We start from the raw sequence: 22,143 nt of genomic DNA on the forward strand, positions 1-22,143 counted from the left end.
AAATCAATAAGATGGGCAAAGCAAATGTTGCATTGTTACTGCAAATACTTTTTATAAATTATAATACATGAAAATGTATATTTTAGACAACATACACAATCCTGTCACTAAGTTCTGACAAAAACTGTGGCTGTAATGCAAGTTGAAATTAAGTGCATAATTTAATGTTGTAAATGGAAAGGAAAATAAATATTTAGGAACAACATTCATAAATATTCATCCTTCTTTTGGCAATAAATGTCATAACTATTTTACCACAATTTGTAGGTCTGTTGAATCAAAAGTAATTTCCAAACACACACTGCAGCCAAAATATTTTTACTGGGATGCTGCTAATTAAAATAAAAACTTGCTATAATTCAAAATATTTCTAGCTGAAGTGATGGAGAATGGACTTCAGTCTCTTTTTTATTATACCAGCTTTGTATACTGTAGTACTAACATGATAGATAATATTCTTAATGGACCACTACCAGAGCTCAAAACAACTCTTCCTTGGCAACTGAAGGTGAAGGAGGGAAGATTTTTTTGAACCCATAAAGTTTGCTACTTCAAACTACAGACTGGAACTAAAAAATTATACTGACTACAGACCTAATTAAGAGCAAAGGCCTTATTTTAGAAGACAATTTCCTATCTTCACATTTTCCCCTAAATTTTACCAGTACACCATGACATGACAGAGAAGAGCTGATAATTGTTAAATAACTACTTTTTTCCATTATGTTTGACTAAACGTGCAAGATAATCTGTTACTGCACCTTTCCTTAAATTAAGGCACTTAGAGGGTTTTACTGATGTGTTTTAATGTGTCATTAATGTATCAAATTTAACTATGCCCTCCAGATTTAAGGCCCAATCCTGCTTCAGTTGACGTCAATGGGAATTCTGCTGTTGATTTCAATGGGAGAAGAGCAGGCCATTACTGAGATGAAAATAATTTTCAGGTTAAATGAACAATATTCCCTTCCAGGGCCTTATTTTGGCAAGCTTTTGCTATAAGGTATTGTCTTGCATTAAAATTCCTCTGCCAAACTGATGATGATAAGAGTCTTACATAAAAAAGCATCAGCAGCTGGATTCTTTTCTTGGCATGCAAACTGTGCTTAATTGCACTTAGCATGTTAATTAGACACTCATGAGAGTGCAAAGTGCAAGTGGTATGTATAGATGTAAAATAAAGCTGTTTATGGAAAGACAGAATGATGTCACTGATCACAGCAAGCATTGGTTGGTTTTTCATCAGAAATGCTGATTCAATGAAATCAAAACATTCCATGGGAATGTGCTTTATCCTTACACTGGTCCAATCATTTTGGGTCTGTAACCTGCATGTGAGGTAGGGTCCCCTGCTGGTCATGCCAGAGGCAGAAAGAATAAAATATATTTTAACAGTCATATGTGGGCCCAGCCTGGAGGTCCCTTTCAGAGAGTTTTCAAAGCATTCTATGACTAGTAAATTGGTGAACTTCAGCAAGAATAAACGGAATAGCTTTATGTCAGATATCTTCTCAGTTGAGAAGCTAATTGGATATATTTGGATTTACTTTACAATATTGTAAATCCAACTGTAGAAAACGTATTCATATACAAAGAAATAAGGAGGGACAGTTCCCTGGACATGCCTTTCTCAGAGAAGAGAAATCGACAGATCAGTCAACATTTTCCATTCTCTATTGAGTTGGTGTGCCCAATGACTAAATTATTTGGTGCAGCCAGTAGTAAAAATACAAGAGAGGAGAACAGTAAATGAATACTAACAGACAAAAAAAGAGACTATATTGTCAGGATTAAGGTGGAACCATGGCTTGGAGTATCATATTCCTGAAAAATTCTGTGTAGGGCAGCTTGTATGGTCAGCTTTCATGTTTGGATGTTGCCCCATGTTGCCACTTTGCATACTATCTTTCCTGGACATGCTGGCCTTCTCTACTAAGAATGTGGCCATCCATCTAGGACTGGGCTTTGGGTCCCTAAAGTGGGATTAAATCCCTGATTTTGTAAATTGAATTCACTCAATTTTATATCTGGTAGAAATGACCTTTTGACCTCTGTCAAAGATGAAAGTAGAGAAAAATCAGTTTTGACTTCTTGAATCCTGTTTAAGGACAAAATGGCAAGAATAAAATATTGTGAAATGGAAAATTCCCTTATAAATTGACTCCTCTGTGTCAGCAATGCCATGAAAAATGCAGCAGTAAGTTTCCAGCTAGATTGCTCCCAGCTCTGAGACTGTGTGTGGACATAACTGCTGCTGGGACATCTAGCATAATAGTAAGAAAATAAAGTGACATCGTACATAGCCTGGACTAGATCCTCAATGGGTGTAAATGATTAGTGGGCCTGTGAATGCCTGCGGTATAGCACTGAGTTTCCTGGGTGGATTCACCTATTCTGCAGTTTAAGGAATTTGAATATTTGAAGCTGAGTGATGAGGGACTACTCCCCTGGAGTACAAAAGTTTGATACAAGAAGATATATGTCCCATGAGGGTACTGACTAACACCAAGAGAGAACTTCTTGTAGGAAAAGGTGGAGCACTATCTTGTGGTCCACATTTTTTCCAGAACATCAGTAAATTCAAAAGTTCTATGTATTGCTCAGGTATCCTGGCCCCACTGAAGTCAGTGAGAAAGGATTTTACCCCAAAAGCACATTCATCACTTACTTTGATAGAAAGGGAATTGGTAACATGCATAAAATAGCACAGAAGGCCACTAAAGATAGCGCATTCATTACTGCTTTTTAGTCTGTCTCTCAGTAAAAGAATAGTGATATCTTGCAATTTGATGATATTGCTGAAAAATCTATATTCAGATGTTGGAACCTTAAAGCAATCTCTTGAAAAACTGCCTGGTTCAGAGATCATCCCACTGAAAGATGTTTTCCAACTGAGTCGATCTACTTTTATGTTTAGGGGGGCCCTTTATGTGAGTGGTGCTCAGGAACACAAAGTGTAAATCTATCTACTGAAAAAGCGACACAGGCTTCCAGTCTGTCCCCATCTCCACATCAGACCCTTCCTCACTCTCTGCCCTGTCCTTAAGAAATTGTCCTACTCTCCAAAGATCGTTTTTATACTTTTTCTCACTTCTGATTCTCCCAACCAATGTGTTTCACCAGCCCCACAACAACATTTCATTAGCACTTCAGAAGAACTCCAATCCGAGTTCCCTGAGTATTATGGAAATTGCTGAAAATGCTTAAATTAATAATCATATTTCCATAGCATCTTCCATCTAAGAAGCTCAATGTTTTGTATAAACATCAATGAATTATTGTTCATCACACTACTGTGAGATAATTACCTATCATCTTCATTTTACAGATTTGGAAAAGAAAAAAGAGAGGATAAGTGGCCTGCTTAAGCTTACATAGCAAGTTTATGTGAGCGCCAGGAACAGAACCCAGAAACTCGCAAACCTAGTTCTGTACTTTAAATATGATTAAATGATAAAAATATTGATTTAAGCATTTTCCATTGAGTATGTAATATACAATTGCCCTCTGCAATGACACAATAGTTAAGTTTTTTTATATACTAGAAAAGTAAACCACGTTTTTTCAAAAAAATAAGACTCACCCTTGAATGGCTAATATGTTTTAAGGAATTTAGAGGATAAATAGCTAATCTCAAAATCAGATTTTGCAGTCAATTTCAAATCTTGGAGCTGTTTTCCTACTTTTTTTAAAGTTACATAAATAAAGAGGAATACAACTCAAAAGCAGTACCTATACTATACACAGCATATGCTTAATCAGAAAGCATACTGTACTTCTGTGGTATCAGTTCCTAAAAAAAAGCAACAAAAACTTTTTAAAGTGTGCACTAACTTTACAGAAACATGCACAGAAAACACAGAAAACTTAAACTTTGTTTGGTGTTGGTGATCTCAGTCAAAGTCTTAGTAGCCAGATGTGTACATTGCATACACAACCTTAACTGGCTTACACTATGGTGGAGAGTGTTAGCAGAAAAGCCAACATCTGAACTGGCTTTGAGATAGGCCTATTCAGCTACCATTTGTTACTCCCTGACCTGGTCCCTCAAAATAGCAGTTGAGGCTCATTGTTGGAGTGGGGGTACAGTAGGAAAACTTGACTACTCTTGCTTATCCTGTGTCTGTCCTGTGGTTAGAGGATTTAATTCCTTAGAACTATCGAGATAGAAACATTATGCTTGCAAATTTCAGTCAATTTAACTATTTTTTTCTAATTTGATTTTAGGTGATATTGGGACACAGAGACCCTCACATATCTTTCAGCTTAGCGCATGAACTTTTATCTTTAGGCCCTGGTGTGTACAAAAGAAAATTTACCATACCTGATAGGTTACCAGTGTTAGGGAAAACATTGTCATGGTTGCCAGCTACATAAATAACTGGAAATGTTTGGATGGATTTGAGACAAGTTAAAAGGTTATAAAAACACACTTGAGTTGTTTCATTATTATTGAAAAGGCTCACACAGTTGTCCCCAAAATTATATAAAAATATAACTTCAATAGAGAATAAATCCTGTGCCATGGTATGCAATACTAAGAGAAATATTTAGTATGACATATCAATCTTCTAAAAAATAATGCTAAATGACCACATGCTAAGAATTACCTTACTTGATCTTTTCCAACTCTTCCTCATTAGCATGGTCTGTAAATGAAATAAAGCATTTTAATTACCTTTCACTCTGACAGACATAGAAAAAAGGAGGCTAACTGTCTTCTAAAGGGACAATCCACATTTAATCACAGCTACTGTAGTGACAGATATTTTCCAGTGACAACTACGCAGGACTGAAATCAAGGCAACTCTTCAGATGGATTTGGTTCTCCTAATATTTTTGGAGAAATTAAGGTAATGAATGCAAAGAATGTCTAAAATTAAAAAAAGTAGGGAAGTGGATAAAGCAATGAAAAACAATCAATTATTTTAAAAGCAATTTTTAATTTTTGACTGATCACTTGAGTAATAAGCTTTGAATTTTAGGAACACATGCTCCAATATTTTAGAGAACTCTAGCTCCTTTGCACAGCAGATACAGCCACAGGTGGATACCTCCTGCATAATGGCATCCTTGTGTGGTGTGCAGCCACTATAGAATCTTTAATACTACCCTCCTATTAGCAAAGTGGTCAGGGAAAAGGTGTGTGACTAGGGCTCCCACGTGTCTGGCTAATCCCTGGCCACCAGTAGCAGATGGCATAAGATACAGCAGCCGTTAGTTTGATCTTCATTGCTCCAGGCTAGTGCCTGTTGATCCTAGGATCAGGTGAACACAAAGGCTGCTTAAAGACGTTGTTCTCTGCCCATCTCCAGACTTGCACCAAGCACTCCTTGACTGCTCAAGAGACTTTGGTCAATTGAAATTTTTTCTGATTTTATTTTCTGCTGATAAGAAATTAGAGCATTCTCAAAATTTTGTTGCTGTGCTATGAAGCACTGATCACTTTCTGCCTTTTTTATAGTTAAATTTTATACACAGCACTGAGAAGCAAGATGTTTTATAAGGTGTCAAGTGTCTAGCCAGGATGTTGTATACTAAAACTGCTAAAGAATTGAAGGTCTCCAAAAACTTTTTATTATTGGCACACTACACTTTCTGGCATTCATCTTACAAAATGATGATATTTGTTCTGACTCCTTTTTAAAAGGAGCGGCCCACATGAGATTACCTGAATAATGTGTCAAAATTTAGCATTCCCAGGAATCATTCACTGTCATTTCTGAGGGAGGAACGAGCATGGACACAAATTCTTAATCACTGAACAGAATAGATTCTACTGGTCAGGATGCAGGGGGACAATTTAGCTGAGTTCCAACTGCCACATCAAGCATTTCACTTGAGCAATTAAGTTGTGTACCTTATATTCATAAAAAGGTTAATGTTATTTTAGCAATGTAAGTTTTCATTTAGTGTGAACAAATAAAATGGCATTAAGTTCCACTGAAACTTTCTTTGTCCCTTGCAAAATAAGCAAATTGTGCACTATGCTTAATTTTAGTCACTTTCTTTTTCAGGTGGTCTGAAAAGAGATTTAAAATATGAGATTTCACAGTCAGGAAATAAAAATACTGCATGGAGGAAAAAAATGTGGAGGGGGAGAAAGATGTATGTTACTGATAATCTTAAAATAAATCATGAGACTTTTCCATACCCAAAATAAAACTTTAACTGGAAAATTGGAAAAAAATGGTTAACCCATGTGTATTTATTTAAGCTGCAAAGCATAGTTTAAACCTAAAGGGCCAAATTTTGTCCTCAATAAATAATATTCAAATCTTAGCAAGTACTTTTCATCCACAGATGTCAAAGGGCTTTACAATGTTAGGTAAGCATCATTACCTTTATTTTTACAAATAGGAAAATTGGGGCATACAGAAATTAAGTAACTTGACTAAGGTCACACTCTGAGTCAACCGCAAAGCCAAGTCGAGAGCGCAGATTTCCTGAGTCCTATTTACTGTACCACACTGCCACACACTGAATACAGTGTGTTTTGGATAACAGCCTACGTGAGGAGACAATTGGCCCCCACGGCTAAATCAGATAGAAATCTAATACTATTTAATCTCTGAGAACTTTATTTTGTATTCTAGCTACAGAAATGCATGATTGTATGTTTGAGCTTATCAATATTAACACAGGCTGTTGCAGTATAAGTTTAAAGTTGTAGCAATAACAATCTAATCAACTTTGCTTAGTAGTCAATGAAATAAATGCATAAAACACAAAAGCACAAAACAGAAGCACAAAACAGACTGATAGATGAACTGCAGGAAATGGTATCATTTGAAAACATTCCATGACCTGAATCCATTCCATTCTTTCATTCTCTTTTTCTGTGATATTATTAACCTTTAGGCAGATACATAAATACATAATAGAATTCAAGGGGACAAACAAATCAACTACATTTTAACAATGGGTATATTTTTTCTAAAATCAAACTAAGATTATGCATAATCATTTGGGATAAACCACTTCAGAAACAAATCAGTACCACAGGTTTTATTTGCATTCATCAGTAACATCCTTGTAACATTTGTATATTTGAGGATTTTTAGCTTTTATTTTATTTTTAATCTTCTAACATTAGCCAAGCAGTTTATAGTTCTAGAAAATATAATGGAACATGCAGTTACTTTGTAAATTCTCCAGTGATGAAATCTGTGCATTGAACTTTGCTAGAGAAAGAGCTAGAAAAATTTCATGCATGCACAATAGCACAAATGACCATGATACAGGAAACAAGTTTACAAGAGGCACACCAATATGCTTTTTAAATCAGTATGCATGCAGTTGTAAATTATATATATGCCATGCTTTACATTACACTTTACAAAACAACTATTTATCATAAACTAATGCAGTGAGTTAAAAAACCAAACAAGCTTTATTTAAACATGACAGATAATTTTAAAGCTAATTTTAGGCCTCATTTTTTCTAATTAGATTTTTATATGTAGCAATTAATAGTGTAAAATCATTCATACACTACTGCTTAATTTTTTGTAATTAGAAATACCATTTTTCTAGTGCTTCTCATATTTTATTTTTCTCAACTCTTCTTTTGCTTGCATTGATTATCCAAAACTGCCAGTCTACACAACAAATTATTCAAACTGCATTATTCATGTAAGCAAAGGACTGTGTTAGCATCACATAGCAAATACACAAGATTTTTTGATTTAGAATTGTTGGAACTAGTGCAACTAATACATAATTAGGATCCATTTCTGGAAAGCATCTCAAGAAAAATAGTTTTTATAGTTAAAATTGCCCTAAAATGATAGAACTACAATTTTTATTCATGATATTTTAATATTTTAATAATGCATTGTGAATGTGCTTATACCAATATTGTACTGAATCTCCTTTAAGCTAAGGTCTCTTCTTTCACTAGAAGAAATATTGGAAATGTAGAATATTTAGCATAACTTTACACAATTTATATCATCTCACTTTTCCCAGTACCTAATATGCTTTCACGGATTTTCTGTATTTTAGAAAGTGACATGTTTTTATGTGAGGAAACTGGATACATCAGCTGCAGATCTGAAGGAAGATCCTCTCACCAGTCAGTATTTTGAACATTGTATCCCGTCAGAGCTTCTCTCAAGCAGATAAACCAGAGAGAGTGCTCGATAGCATTGGAGAGGTGAGCGAGTGTGTGCAAGACTGGGTGTGGCTCACCTCTCTTTTGGATATTTCTAAGTGACAAAGGCTGGGCACCTTTGTAGTCAAATGCCTACTATTCTTGAATCAATACTGTTTGATGTTTTCAGTGTTCCACATTTGGTATCACACATCTGTTAGCACAGATAAGAATATACAACATGACTAAACATATTTTCATCATCTGAGGGACTAACTCCAAACCTCCAAAACAGTCTTTCCCTACAACACAGAACCAAAACACCTCAACATTTCACAAATGGGAGAAAAGGATGTGGCTCCCTCCAATACTCAGTCACATTACTCTTGATAGACCATCAAAAGTTAACACTTGAAGCCTTACCTTCTTTCGACACACTATAGTTAAATATTTAACTGCCATGATACTCCAAATCCTTTTGGTTTGGGGACCAAAAGATCATATCAGACTTTGTAATCTGCATCACAAATGCATCAAACAATATTATAGTTCACAGGTTCATAATTACTGGTAATGTTTGTTCAGGAAGGGCTGAAGAGAGGAACAGAATCCTTGCAGGAAGTATGAGTACCAGGACTAATCTCCACAGCTGAATGATGGTGTAAAAGTTGCAGAGCTCCTAGTGCACTATCCTCAGGTCAGTAGCATAGGGATACCCTACCCTTTGAACCTAAGGATGTTTCTGAACTTATGACATCCTAAAAAACAGTACACCTCTACCCTGATATAACGCTGTCCTCGGGAGCCAAAAAATCTTACCACATTATAGGTGAAACCATGTTATATCAAACTTGCTTTGATCCACCAGAGCACACAGTCCTGCCCCACCGGAGCGCTGCTTTTCCGTGTTATATCCGAATTCGTGTTATATAGGGTTGCGCTATATCAGGGTAGAGGTGTACTTCTAACTCCAGTATTTATAACTATTAAACCATGTTTGGCGATGCTCCAAAAATTTCAGTCCTATTCCAAAGTACACCTTAATTAAGAAGTATACTGTACCAATACAGATGGCAGAGTAAAAAGGAAAATTATTTACTCAAACACTACAGACCATCCACTCTCATTACTTACTCTTGGAGTGTTATTTGAATAATTATTTTATAAGGACCACATCTTGCCTATGAAGTTGCATAGGAATAACTAAGGGAAAGGTTTTGCCTTATATCTCTAATATAATTAACTGTCTCTTGAATCTCATCTACATTAAATTCCCTGAAAACTACTCTCACTATTACAAGACCTTTTAAAAGAATGCCCTAGCATGATAGTTTAATTGGAATGAAATACGATTTTTTAAAAATCTCTATGTATAAATAAAATAAATAAGTAAATAATGTGGAAGCAGAACACAAGATATATTTCATCTTGAATCTTTAAATAATTGACTCATTCTTATGAACCAACTCAGTGTTAAGTTGGTAGGTCTTCTTTCCTTCACAATGACACAAACTCTTTTAATGTAACTTTGCTAGAACTTTACTCCAATATGCATAGCCTGGCATGCTATTTTTTAATAAGAAATTCCATCCTCAAATTACAAAGTAGAATAATGAAGGTCTCAGACCCTCTTCAAAATGGGACGTCTCAGGCGATCACAGTTTGAATGGAAGAATAAAATTGTTCCTTTTGCTAAAATGATATATAGAAAGTAAATGGAGTTGAAGATCTAACATAACAGCATGTCTTCCTGTTGCTACCATCATAATCCATGGAATCTGGAAGAGGCTGCAAGCCAGCCAACCTGTGCACTCCTGTCCTTTCTCACATTCAATTTCTATCCCATATGGTAAAGATCCTGTTGAGGGGCAGGAATGAAGAAGACATGCTGTTGTTATGAGGTAATTATCAGTATATTTAGATTTCACTGTGTAATGGATGGTCATTCTTCCTGAATAGTGACTAGCACAATATATCATAGAATCAGAATATCAGGGTTGGAAGGGACCCCAGAAGGTCATCTAGTCCAACCCCCTGCTCAAAGCAGGACCAATTCCCAGTTAAATCATCCCAGCCAGGGCTTTGTCAAGCCTGACCTTAAAAACCTCTAAGGAAGGAGATTCTACCACCTCCCTAGGTAACGCATTCCAGTGTTTCACCACCCTCTTAGTGAAAAAGTTTTTCCTAATATCCAATCTAAACCTCCCGCACTGCAACTTGAGACCATTACTCCTCGTTCTGTCATCTGCTACCATTGAGAACAGTCTAGAGCCATCCTCTTTGGAACCCCCTTTCAGGTAGTTGAAAGCAGCTATCAAATCCCCCCTCATTCTTCTCTTCTGCAGGCTAAACAATCCCAGCTCCCTCAGCCTCTCCTCATAACTCATGTGTTCCAGTCCCCTAATCATTTTTGTTGCCCTTCGCTGGACTCTCTCCAATTTATCCACATCCTTCTTGAAGTGTGGGGCCCAAAACTGGACACAGTACTCCAGATGAGGCCTCACCAATGTCGAATAGAGGGGAACGATCACATCCCTCGATCTGCTCGCTATGCCCCTACTTATACATCCCAAAATGCCATTGGCCTTCTTGGCAACAAGGGCACACTGCTGACTCATATCCAGCTTCTCATCCACTGTCACCCCTAGGTCCTTTTCCGGAGAACTGCTGCCTAGCCATTCAGTCCCTAGTCTGTAGCTGTGCATTGGGTTCTTCCGTCCTAAGTGCAGGACCCTGCACTTATCCTTATTGAACCTCATCAGATTTCTTTTGGCCCAATCCTCCAATTTGTCTAGGTCTTTCTGTATTCTATCCCTCCCCTCCAGCGTATCTACCACTCCTCCCAGTTTAGTATCATCCGCAAATTTGCTGAGAGTGCAATCCACACCATCCTCCAGATCATTTATGAAGATATTGAACAAAACTGGCCCCAGGACCGACCCTTGGGGTACTCCACTGATACCGGCTGCCAACTAGATATGGAGCCATTGATCACTACCCGTTGAGCCTGACAATCTAGCCAGCTTTCTACCCACCTTGTAGTGCATTCATCCAGCCCATACTTCCTTAACTTGCTGACAAGAATACTGTGGGAGACCGTGTCAAAAGCTTTGCTAAAGTCAAGAAACAATACATCCACTGCTTTCCCTTCATCCACAGAACCAGTAATCTCATCATAAAAGGCGATTAGATTAGTCAGGCATGACCTTCCCTTGGTGAATCCATGCTGGCTGTTCCTGATCACTTTCCTCTCATGCAAGTGCTTCAGGATTGATTCTTTGAGGACCTGCTCCATGATTATTCCAGGGACTGAAGTGAGGCTGACTGGCCTGTAGTTCCCAGGATCCTCCTTCTTCCCTTTTTTAAAGATTGGCACTACATTAGCCTTTTTCCAGTCATCCGGGACTTCCCCGGTTCGCCACGAGTTTTCAAAGATAACGGCCAATGGCTCTGCAATCACAGCCGCCAATTCCTTCAGCACTCTCGGATGCAACTCGTCCGGCCCCATGAACTTGTGCACGTCCAGCTTTTCTAAATAGTCCCTAACCACCTCTATCTCCACAGAGGGCTGACCATCTCTTCCCCATTTTGTGATGCCCAGCGCAGCAGTCTGGGAGCGGACCTTGTTAGTGAAAACAGAGGCAAAAAAAGCATTGAGTACATTAGCTTTTTCCACATCCTCTGTCACTAGGTTGCCTCCCTCATTCAGTAAGGGGCCCACACATTCTTTGGCTTTCTTCTTGTTGCCAACATACCTGAAGAAACCCTTCTTGTTACTCTTGACACCTCTGGCTAGCTGCAGCTCCAGGTGCGATTTGGCCCTCCTGATAACATTCCTACATGCCCGAGCAATATTTTTATACTCTTCCCTGGTCATATGTCCAACCTTCCACTTCTTGTAAGCTTCTTTTTTATGTTTAAGATCCGCTAGGATTTCACCATTAAGCCAAGCTGGTCGCCTGCCATATTTACTATTCTTTCGACTCATTGGGATGGTTTGTCCCTGTAACCTCAACAGGGATATGTCTGTGTTTGAGTATGTGTGTTAAAAAAAAAATCTGTAGAATGTTACTTTCTACATCAGAAGTTTTCCTTACAAAAAAGTAATATTCTTCTGACTGTTAAACCAATGTTAAAGTAGAATAATTCCAATTTCACAAGTTAGGTCACTTTGAGCAACAGGTTTTTTGCCAAATAGCTCAGTAATGCCTGCTTTAATGACCAAATTTAATCTCGGATATGTTTTACAATTTATTATCAGAAATACTTGTCATGATGCAAATGTGTAGGATATTGTGCTGAGCAAAATGGATGAAGCTGTTGTTTAAAAGAGACATTGCACTTCCATTTTTTGAATATACGCATAATAGGTTTGTCTTTTTTTCAAGCAACTCTTACAGAATGTCATGAGGGGACTTACTGGTGGGAGAATTGTTTTCAGAACTCTAACTCTACAGCATTCCAAGTACCAGTCATACACATTCATGTACTGGTGGTTTAATTATAGCTGGAGGAAAAATGAAAAACAATGTTTCAGTCCTCCCCAGCTTTCCCTAAGTACATAGTAGTTGTATGACACTCCAACAAGACTATGTACTACGTACTACAGTCCTGTTTTATACAGGGTAAAATACAGTCTGCGAAAGACCATGGAGACTAACTTTTTTTCTGTTCTACCTACTGTTAAACCACTTAGCTTGGTTTACTTGACCTTTGATGCTTGGTTCAGGTAGTAAGACTTATGTTTGATCATTGGTTGTGGTGGGCGGATTTTACATTCCCTATTGAACACCCAGAAGATTAAAAGGATTTTTTTCAATTTTGGTGTTTAGGAGTGAGTACTAAATATTTCTTGAAATCTATTTCACATAAAATCTATTTATAATTCAGAGCAATAAAAGACAAATATGTCAACCCAAATTCCATGAACCATTGGGCATGTTCTTACGTGGTCCCACTGAGAGGGGGAATGGAAAAGGCAGTGGGGAGGATTTCCCATCATACAGTGGGTCTTAAAACTCATCTCACTATATAACTTGTCAAGAGGTTGATGCTGCTTTCCAGAAGGGATTCTCTCTACTTCCTTTGTGAAATTCTAGGGGTAGAATCAGATTTCCCATTAATTTGAATAGAGGAGTTCTTCATGAGATTACAACAATTTTCTGCCCGTGTGGGACCAAAAACGTGAGTTGTAGGAAAGAGAATCCATGTTGATTTACAGGCACTGTTCAAACTGTAGTTAATTTCTAAATTTCTGATTTAGTTCAATTTCTAATGTAAATTGGCCAGAGCGGTTGCAACTCAAAAGTCAACAGGAAAAAGGATCCAAGCTAAATGCTGAATTTACATTAACAGGGCATTTGGAAAAACAAAAGGATAACATTTTCAAAATCACCTAAGTGTCTTAGACTCAAAACTCAATAAGACATACACTTTCAGAAATTTTACACAAAAGATCAAATGTAATGACATAGATAATAATAAATAGGTCCACTAAAATATGAAATTGGCAAATCCTGTAGGAAAGCTCAAGTTTTCTGCATCTAATGGCCCAAATGCCCACATAATGTCAACATTTTCCAGTGTTTTAAAGTGCCCATTTTGAGGTTACTGCTGTATCCTATGATTCTATGAAATGTCATCCTTTGAATGAAAAGTGATAGCTTTGCAGTCAGCATAAATAAATAATAGCAAATATGCTCAGGAATAAAATTTGACACAATATAAATATTAATTCTTCATTACTTAACTTTCTCATATTTTTAAAAGCTACAGTTGCATCCATGTTCTGTATTGTAAACTAAATAAAATTGTCTCTCTTTATAGATTTTAACTGAAAATGAGAGAGAACTAGTTTATGAAGCTGTGAATCAGGTTTAATATGTTGCAGATTTCACAGATTCTTTCTTGAAGCAAATAGTTACCTGGTAAAAGCTTGACTTAATGAAAATCCATCCTGACCAAAAAAATGTTTAAGTTATTTAATGCATTTATTTTTGTTCTTCTCCCAATCTCTGAAACCTTGTTCTTGACCATCATCTTTATGCCATGCCCTTGTCTTTTTTATGGCATGATGGAGAAGTAAATTACAGTAAGTGCAGAAAAGAAATGGTCATTTCATTTATGGCACTTTACTAAGACATCAAAAAATATCCAGTGTTTCCACAACTAAATGCCAAGAAGCAGAAATTCTAATTATTACAAGTTTCCCTCTTCATTCCAACACTGGAATATGGTTGAAATGTTGACACTGCAGCACTAGGTCCAAAATTCTTTAACAAGAAAATGGTTCATCAGTGCACTTCCATATTAATTACTAATATTCACTTGGAATTTTGTTTGAGACTGTTGTACATTTATTTTCCACCCGTATCCCTCACTATTTTCACAAGAGGATCTGATCTGAAGTAGGACATTTTCGCTCAAATGCATCATAAACAGTGATCAATAGTGTTTACTTATAACAAATTTGTTTCAAGATTGTAGTCTCCTCTTCTTATGCTACCAATCATCTGACCATGGAAGGATCACATTATCTGTGTTCTGTAAGTGAAAACATGTTAACACTTACTTTTTGAAACTTTTAAACTTACCACTTCCCTCTGTTCTTCTTTGGGAGCCAGTAGAACTGATAATAATATAGTTCCCAGATCATGGTCAGGGTAGTGAGGATCCTTCAGAGTCAAGTTGATATCTGTTGGTCTAGCAGACCAAAAGACAAACATTTATTCTGCATTTTGAGCACCAGTTTAATGACGTTTCTGAAACACCAGGCTCAACAGAATCCACATTTTACATGAAACAACTTAGAAAATCATTTTAAAAATCAATTACTTTAATGAATTTTAGTTTATATCTATTCTTAAGGACAAACCTCTAAATACAATTGTGTAAGAGCCAACCAACATGTCTCAAACCTGGATTTATAGAGCTGTCAGGCAGTGAACATCTCCATGCTGCAACCCAGAAGCAGCTATAACCAGCTCATGCCCCACTACCCATGACTTGCTGTGGACACAGACCATGGGAAGTCCTGCCTCAAGAGGTCTGCAAGGCAGCAACCTCACAGCTACTGATTAGCTCCCTGCTGTATATAAACTGAAGGGGTGTTCCAGGAAGCGTCTGGCAACAGCACGCATCTCCTGTAGCTGCCACAATCATTCCATTCATGCTCTTGAAGTCCTGGCTTCAACCTCAGCTTAATTTGAACCTTTCCTCCTGACCCAGCCACTGAAACCTGACTCAGACTCTGATCCTCGTTATCAACCCCAGCCTGGAACTTGACTATGAATTCCTCTGCTACTCTCAGCCTCAGGTTTGACCTTGATCCCAACTGCCCTTGTCAGGATCCTGACAGTTTCACATTTCATGCTTTCTAAGCAGCTGGTACATACTGAAGTAATTCAATCTAAACTATAAAATTTATTTCAATTAAAACAGAAGAAAGCTAAATTTTAGAACAACAATAAAAATCATGGGAACAAAAATAAAATGACTGCATCCTAAGCCACCTGTAGGTACTACAGCAAGTGTTATGTACAATGACTCAACACAGTATTATTAGTAACATTAATGTTACAGCAATGCTCTAAGGCTACATGTCCTTTGACTGTTAGCTGAAGTGGCAGAGGCTTGTTATTTTTAAGCGTCTTGAAAATTCTATTTGCAATGCCACAAGTATGAGATTAGTTGACACCTCAAGGACTGTGCATGTATGACTCCATGGACTTTCACACCAGCATTGTACCTGTTTAATTCTAGTGACGTGAGATCCAAAAAAGCTGATCCAATAAAGTCATCCTGAAGTCCAAAATCATAATCAAAGACCTAAGACATACAAGAGAAGAAAGTATTTCAAGTATTAGAAAACCTTTTTTGAAAGTTCCTTAATTAATAAATGTTTCTTAAGTGTCCATTTCTCAGGATGGATTTTCATCCTGTTAAAGCAGGATTACCAAGGGTTCATGCCTATCTGAGGCAAGTAAATTAAAATTTAAAGCTGGTCATTTAAAGTTCAGTGTGCCTACTTATGGAAATGTCCAAGGAACTATTAGATCTGGACTGCATAAAATGAATAATATCAAACTTCTATTGACAGAACAAGTCATTTTATAACAAATCCATTGAGACTGAAGAGGAAAAACAGATGTAAGAGATTTTAAAAAAAAATCATGGATTCAGCATCCAGGTTATGAATTATACCTAAATTGTTGCACTGAGTAATTCTACAAAGCCCAGGCTGGATGGCTGAGATATAGTTGTCAGAAGTAAATGGACTGTGGTGGAAGTATTAGTACTGATAATAGACTGCTAGCAATATAATTTTGCAAGGTGCTTTATAGAATTTTCTTTAAAAAGGAATTACAATCTAAATTAAACAATTAGGAGATTTACGTAAGGGGATTTTTATCACTGAAAAAAATAATAAATCAGTATGTGGTAGCTGTTAGCTGACTTGTCTACCATGAGAGGGTGGAAGATCTCATGAAGCATCTAAACCAGAGGTGGCCAAACTGTGGCTCATGAGCCATATGTGGCTCTTTTACAATTAAAGTGCATCTTGCAGACCCCCCTCCCCATTCTCCACCTACCAGACTCTGTGTGTGTGGGGTGATGTTATCTGATTAAAGTATGACCATGCAAACCATTGTTGCTACCGCGGTCATATAATTCCAACAAATCTTATACAAAGTGTAACACATGGCCAGAAATGGTTAAGCAGTGCAGGCTAAATGACCCAAAGCCAACCATTAGAGAAATGTTATAAGAGTACGTAAACGGTAATTAGGGCCATTCCATGGTAGATAGACTAGAATTTTGAAATGCAAACCTATATTGTTAGAAATTAGAGGCGATACTAATTGTACGTGTGTACTCATATCTTGTTAAATGTTAGCCATGTAAACAGACAGTTCCTGTCTGTCACTATGGCTGTTGATTCAAATATCAAAAGGGAATATTAACAGCTAGATGAATCTTCGGTGAAATAATGTCATTGTCTATATGTCTCTTTAAAGTTTGTCATAGACTGCCTAATGGATAAACTGCCTTGTGTTAATTTGGGTAACTAATTACCAATGATGCTTAGGAAATAGGTCTTCAACAAAGTATCCATGATTGCCTATTGTTTGCCTAAGGACTCCGAACTGCATAAAGATGCCTTGGGTCCCAATCCTTTTTATCTCAGATCTACTTAATGCTTCAGGAGAAGGTTAAGCCCAAGATTGAGATCTCCAGTCCTAAACTGGAACACCCTGAATATAAACATTGAACTATAACCTATGAACCAATTCTGAAAGAACTCTTTGCAACTACAAAGCTCACCATCTCTGCTATGAATCTGAATCTCAGGAATTATACTCATGTCTGTATGTACACTGATCTTTTAACTAATACTCTCTCTCTTTTTTTTTAAATAAATTTTAGTTTAGTTAATAAGAATTGGTGGTAAGCGTATATTTGGGTAAGATCTGGAATATTCATTAACCTGGAAGTTAATGTGTCCGATCCTTTGGGATTGGTAGAACTTTTTTATATGATGAATAAGATTTTCAGTGATCCTCATCATATATGACTTGGGTGTCTCGGTTGAGGCCCAAGGCTGGGTTGTTTTAAGGGAACTGTGTTGTTGGCTTCTGGGTAACCAGTGAGGTATTATAGAAGCTGTTATGTACTGGCTCGGTAAATCTAAGTATTGGAATATCCACCAGCTTTCGGGATTGCCTGCCCCATTCTTTGCAGTTCACTCTAATTGAGTGACCTTAGCTGATCTCCCCCCGGTCCCAGGGGGAGATCAGGTCACAGGCAGAGATCAGGACTTCTGCCTTGCAGCGAGGTGGTGAGGTAGGGGCTTCTGCCCAGTGAGAAGGGGGACCTTGGGGCTTCAGCCTTGCAAGGCACACCTGCTGGGACACAGAGCTTCAGCAGAGCAAGGCTGAAGCCCCGAGCCCTGTCAGGCGCCTCCCGCGTGGATGAAGCCCTGAGCCCCAGCAGGCGTGCCCCATCTCTCGAACTTCTGAAAGTTGTCATATGTGACTCGGAGAATGAGTAAGTTTGGCCACTCCTGACCTAAACAAACCTCTTATAGAAACCTGGAGAGAAGTCTGTGGCCATTGTACACATTAGTGCCAATGGTGCAGGGATAATTATCCCCTCTCACGTTAAAAGCCGGGGAAACAGACCTTGTTGAGGAAATGAATAAAAAAAAGGAAAGAAAACACAAAGAAAACACAACTGTTACAAGTTACAAAAACAAAAATCTAGAAAAGTAAGGGCCCAGTGATGCCACCTTTACTCATGTTAACTCCAATAGAACTGCTACTGAAGATGGCATAAATCAGGCTTTGAAATATCACAACACTAACATTATATCAGATAATATAGAACAGTGTAAAGGACATGCAACAAACTGCATGATCTCTGTCTGATTCACTAACTAATCATTGCCCGAATAGTAAAAGAGAAAGTTATTTTTAATCAGATAACTGTGAGATTTAATTTAAATGTAAGTAAATATGAAAAAGCTATCAATCAGCACTTGGTAGGATCAGGCTCAAATTACCCTTCAGCAAAGAACAATTTTTCAATATGCCAGAAATGTGTTTTATGTAAAAATTATCCTATGTATAATGGTGTTCCTATAAATACAAATTAAAAACATTATATATAAAAAACTCAATTTTTTTCCTTTTCTTTACTAATAACAATAGACTATTAAAAACTGAAGAGTTTTGGAAGCCTAATTTACATTTTTTATTTCTTAATTTTGCATTTCACTTGGATACAAAAGACAGACATCTTTTTAATCAGTTTCACTTTCTGGCTTTCACAGACTAGCACACCATTGTCTGAAATGATCACATGAAAAAGATGTATTTACATTTTTTTAATTGATTTCCCCGATTTTATAAAAATATAATGAAAGTCATTACCACTGTTTTGCTAAAAAAAAAAAAAACAAAAAAAAAACTTTACAGGATAAAAATTTGCTGATCGTGTTCCTTTATGAAATGTAGCATTCTATGATAATTTTTTCAGAGATAAAGAACAATATCTAGAATTGTTTAGTAAAACTTCTAGAGAAGTAAAATAAATGAATGGTTCACCTTTATATACAGTGGTTCCCGAGGGTGATCAATAAGAATGCAAGTTTTTTCCTCCCACACAGGATTGAGATTCTTGTGTATAGTTTTACTTCTGAACACTTCTTTTCCTCCAATTTTAAACTTGACGTATGGATCGCTGGTCCCTGTTAGAGAGAGGAACACATTGATGCAATTTAATTACATAACTTCTGTGTACATTGGGAATTTAAATCACCCTAAAATGAATTAAATATAATTTCACTGACTATATGAACTTTGGAGAGAAGAAAATAGAATTGATAGAGGGAAAAATAACTTTGCTTTGTTACTTTAGGATTTTATTTTATACACTTGTAAGCTATGTTATTAGGACAATGAGAAAATATGAAGGGTGAAATCCTCGTCCTATTGAAGTCACTAGCAGAACTCCAGTTGATTTTATTGTGTCCAGGATTTTACCTTAAATTGGGGAAGCTTTTCTTCCACTACCATGAATAAACAAATTCCCCACCCCAGTCTCAACACCACGCACTCACATCCACACAGGTTTAGTGTTTAAATTCAACCGCTTCCTGCAGTCATCCCCACTGCCCATCTAAGAGAGGTTCCAACCCTTGTTAACTGTAATTAAATCATTCTGGCACCAGCTCTTGTGCAGTTTCTTCCAAAGTTGTACTCTATACACTGTCAAAGAGGGACTTCAATGCCTACACTAAGAAAGCATTAGGAATGGCAATTTTCAAAGGTTTTCATATCATAAATACAGTTTAGGGTATGACCTACATTTCTGTTTAGTTGCAATTGTGCTGTTCTAAGTTCCTGCTTTGATGGCGCCCTGACAGAATCAAACTGGTCAAGTGCAGAAAGACCACAGCTCTTTCCCTGAACTTTTTAAATATCAAATTTAATTTTACAATTTTGTAAAAATCTTGGAAACATTAAAATTGGGTAAACACTCCCAAGACACCAATCAATTTTTAACCTACTTTTGTAAAATTGAATTTAAATTTCATAAAAGGTGCTGAATTTATTGCAAGTTTGCTGATTCTCTACCAGTTAACTGTCTGCAACGACACTTCTGTTTAGCTCCATTTCATCCAAGACGATTTTAAAATAAATGCAATACCCTTAGTGTCACCACAATTACAAGAGGTGCAAGAAGTGACCGCTAACACAGAATGTAGAACTTTTCAAAATTTTCTTATTTATATTTTTGTAGACTGTAAAAAGTTTATGATCATATCCACAAAAAATTAATAAATGAATTTTGTGAAAGTACTTTATACCTCTAAACAAAAGTAAAACTTTTTACAGGTTTCAGAGTAACAGCCGTGTTAGTCTGTATTTGCAAAAAGAAAAGGAGTACTTGTGGCACCTTAGAGACTAACCAATTTATTTGAGCATAAGCTTTCGTGAGCTACAGCTTATGCTCAAATAAATTGGTTAGTCTCTAAGGTGCCACAAGTACTCCTTTTCTTTTTGCGAAAACTTTTTACAGTGCTCTTTGCAATATTTTATTGAGCCACTAGATGGCACTGTTATTTACCTAAAAACTATACACTCCATTCTAAACCATAGCTGTGGATACATTTCAAGCAGGTTTCTAGCTCATTTATTATAATAGGATCTTAGTTTCATTGGCAACACAATGTATTGTCCAATTGTAAGAAATAGTGAGTCAACCAATTCTTTCACTCTTCTGTTGATGATGAAGCTCTTCAGGTTAAAGGTCATGGCTTTTTACATTTGTTCTATAAAGCATCGAGAAAATTTTGGGTGTAGTAACAAAATAAACAATAGTGATAATAGCTAAAAGGGTTTGGCCTCATGCTCAAACACAAAGTTTCTCCTCCCCTTCACTGTTAAGTGTACCAGCTGTCTGCCTACCTGTTGCCTTTCATGCCGCATTTCAGGATACATCTACACTAGTGACTGTACATGTGTCAATGCATCCATTTAAACTCCAGACACTCGTGTCTGAAGGTGAGTAAGCTAGCACTCCTCAGGGACATGGGTAAGTACATGTCTTTGGTTGTAGCACAGCCTTGTACCTATGCCAGTTTGCAGTGTGGACAGGAAAAAGAGGCGTGTTCCAGATCATGCCTTTCAATAGTCCTCCACCCCCAAGTCCTACAGTGCACTGTACCCTTTTTTGCCTGACCCTTACCCAGTCTATAAGGGTCCCTGTCCCACCCCCCGCCCCTTCCGTTTTCATTGGCAGTAGTGAGTTGATCACATCAGAATACCTTTCTACTTTACTTTTTACAGATCAATACAGGTAAACATCGAGCCTGCTCAGAGAGCAGACGCCTAGTCTACCGACCACACCATGTGCTGATCAATATACGGTCAGAGTACACCATCATCCACCTGGAGTGACAGGACTATTCATCTGTACCTGGAAATTTCACAAAGGCTGGAACAGGTGGGCAACTCAGCTGATTCTGGCCAGTGGTGAGCTGGAGCCAGTTCGCGCGAACCAGTTATTAAATTTTGAAGCAGTTTAGGAACTGGTTGTTAACCCGCTTCCTTGCAGGGGGCGCTGAGGCTTTGATGGGCTCCGGCCGGGAAGTGATGTAATTCCTCCTCCGGCTGACAGGAGCGCTGCGCTGTGGGAGCCATGTGTGCTGCCACCTGGCCCCGGGGCAGGAGCCCTGGTGCTGCTGCTGCTCCCCCGACCCCCAGCCCTGGGGCTCCCGATGCTGCCTGGTGGGTCCCCAGCTGCTCTGCTGGGCCTGGGCTGCGTCCTGCTGCTCAGGCTACTCCGAGCCGCTCTCCCCATGAGCACCCACCGCCCTGCCTGCACCAGCCCCTGTCTCCAGGCACCCCCGCACCCTCTGCCCGTCTCCAGCCACCCCCGCATTCCCTGCCCGCAGCCAGCCCCTGCCGCACCCCCTGCCCGCAGCAGCCCCTGCCTGCAGCCAGCCCCGCACCCCCTGCCTGCAGCCAGCCCCTGCCACACCC

The 22,143-nt window shown here is 37.9% G+C and overlaps 1 protein-coding gene across 18 annotated transcripts in view; it reads right to left on the bottom strand.

The window, feature by feature from the left end:
• The window catches only part of MCTP1 (multiple C2 and transmembrane domain containing 1), a 476,976-nt gene that overhangs the window by 203,249 nt on the left and 251,584 nt on the right, over nt 1-22,143 (bottom strand). For 17 of the 18 annotated variants that reach the window (XR_012158969.1, XM_073344512.1, XM_073344509.1 and 14 more), the window contains 4 exons: nt 19,201-19,343; nt 15,843-15,922; nt 14,689-14,797; nt 4,611-4,649 (listed from right to left, as the gene is read on the bottom strand). Coding sequence is in view for 17 of the 18 variants with exons in the window: in XM_073344512.1 (XP_073200613.1) it covers nt 4,611-4,649; nt 14,689-14,797; nt 15,843-15,922; nt 19,201-19,343 (371 nt within the window). In the remaining variant the exon portion in view is untranslated. The remainder of the gene's footprint in view (nt 1-4,610; nt 4,650-14,688; nt 14,798-15,842; nt 15,923-19,200; nt 19,344-22,143) is intronic. The other variant, XM_073344510.1, reaches the window with a different exon arrangement.

The sequence above is a fragment of the Lepidochelys kempii genome, chromosome 5 (assembly GCF_965140265.1).
Source record: "Lepidochelys kempii isolate rLepKem1 chromosome 5, rLepKem1.hap2, whole genome shotgun sequence".
Taxonomy (NCBI): Eukaryota; Metazoa; Chordata; order Testudines; family Cheloniidae; genus Lepidochelys; species Lepidochelys kempii.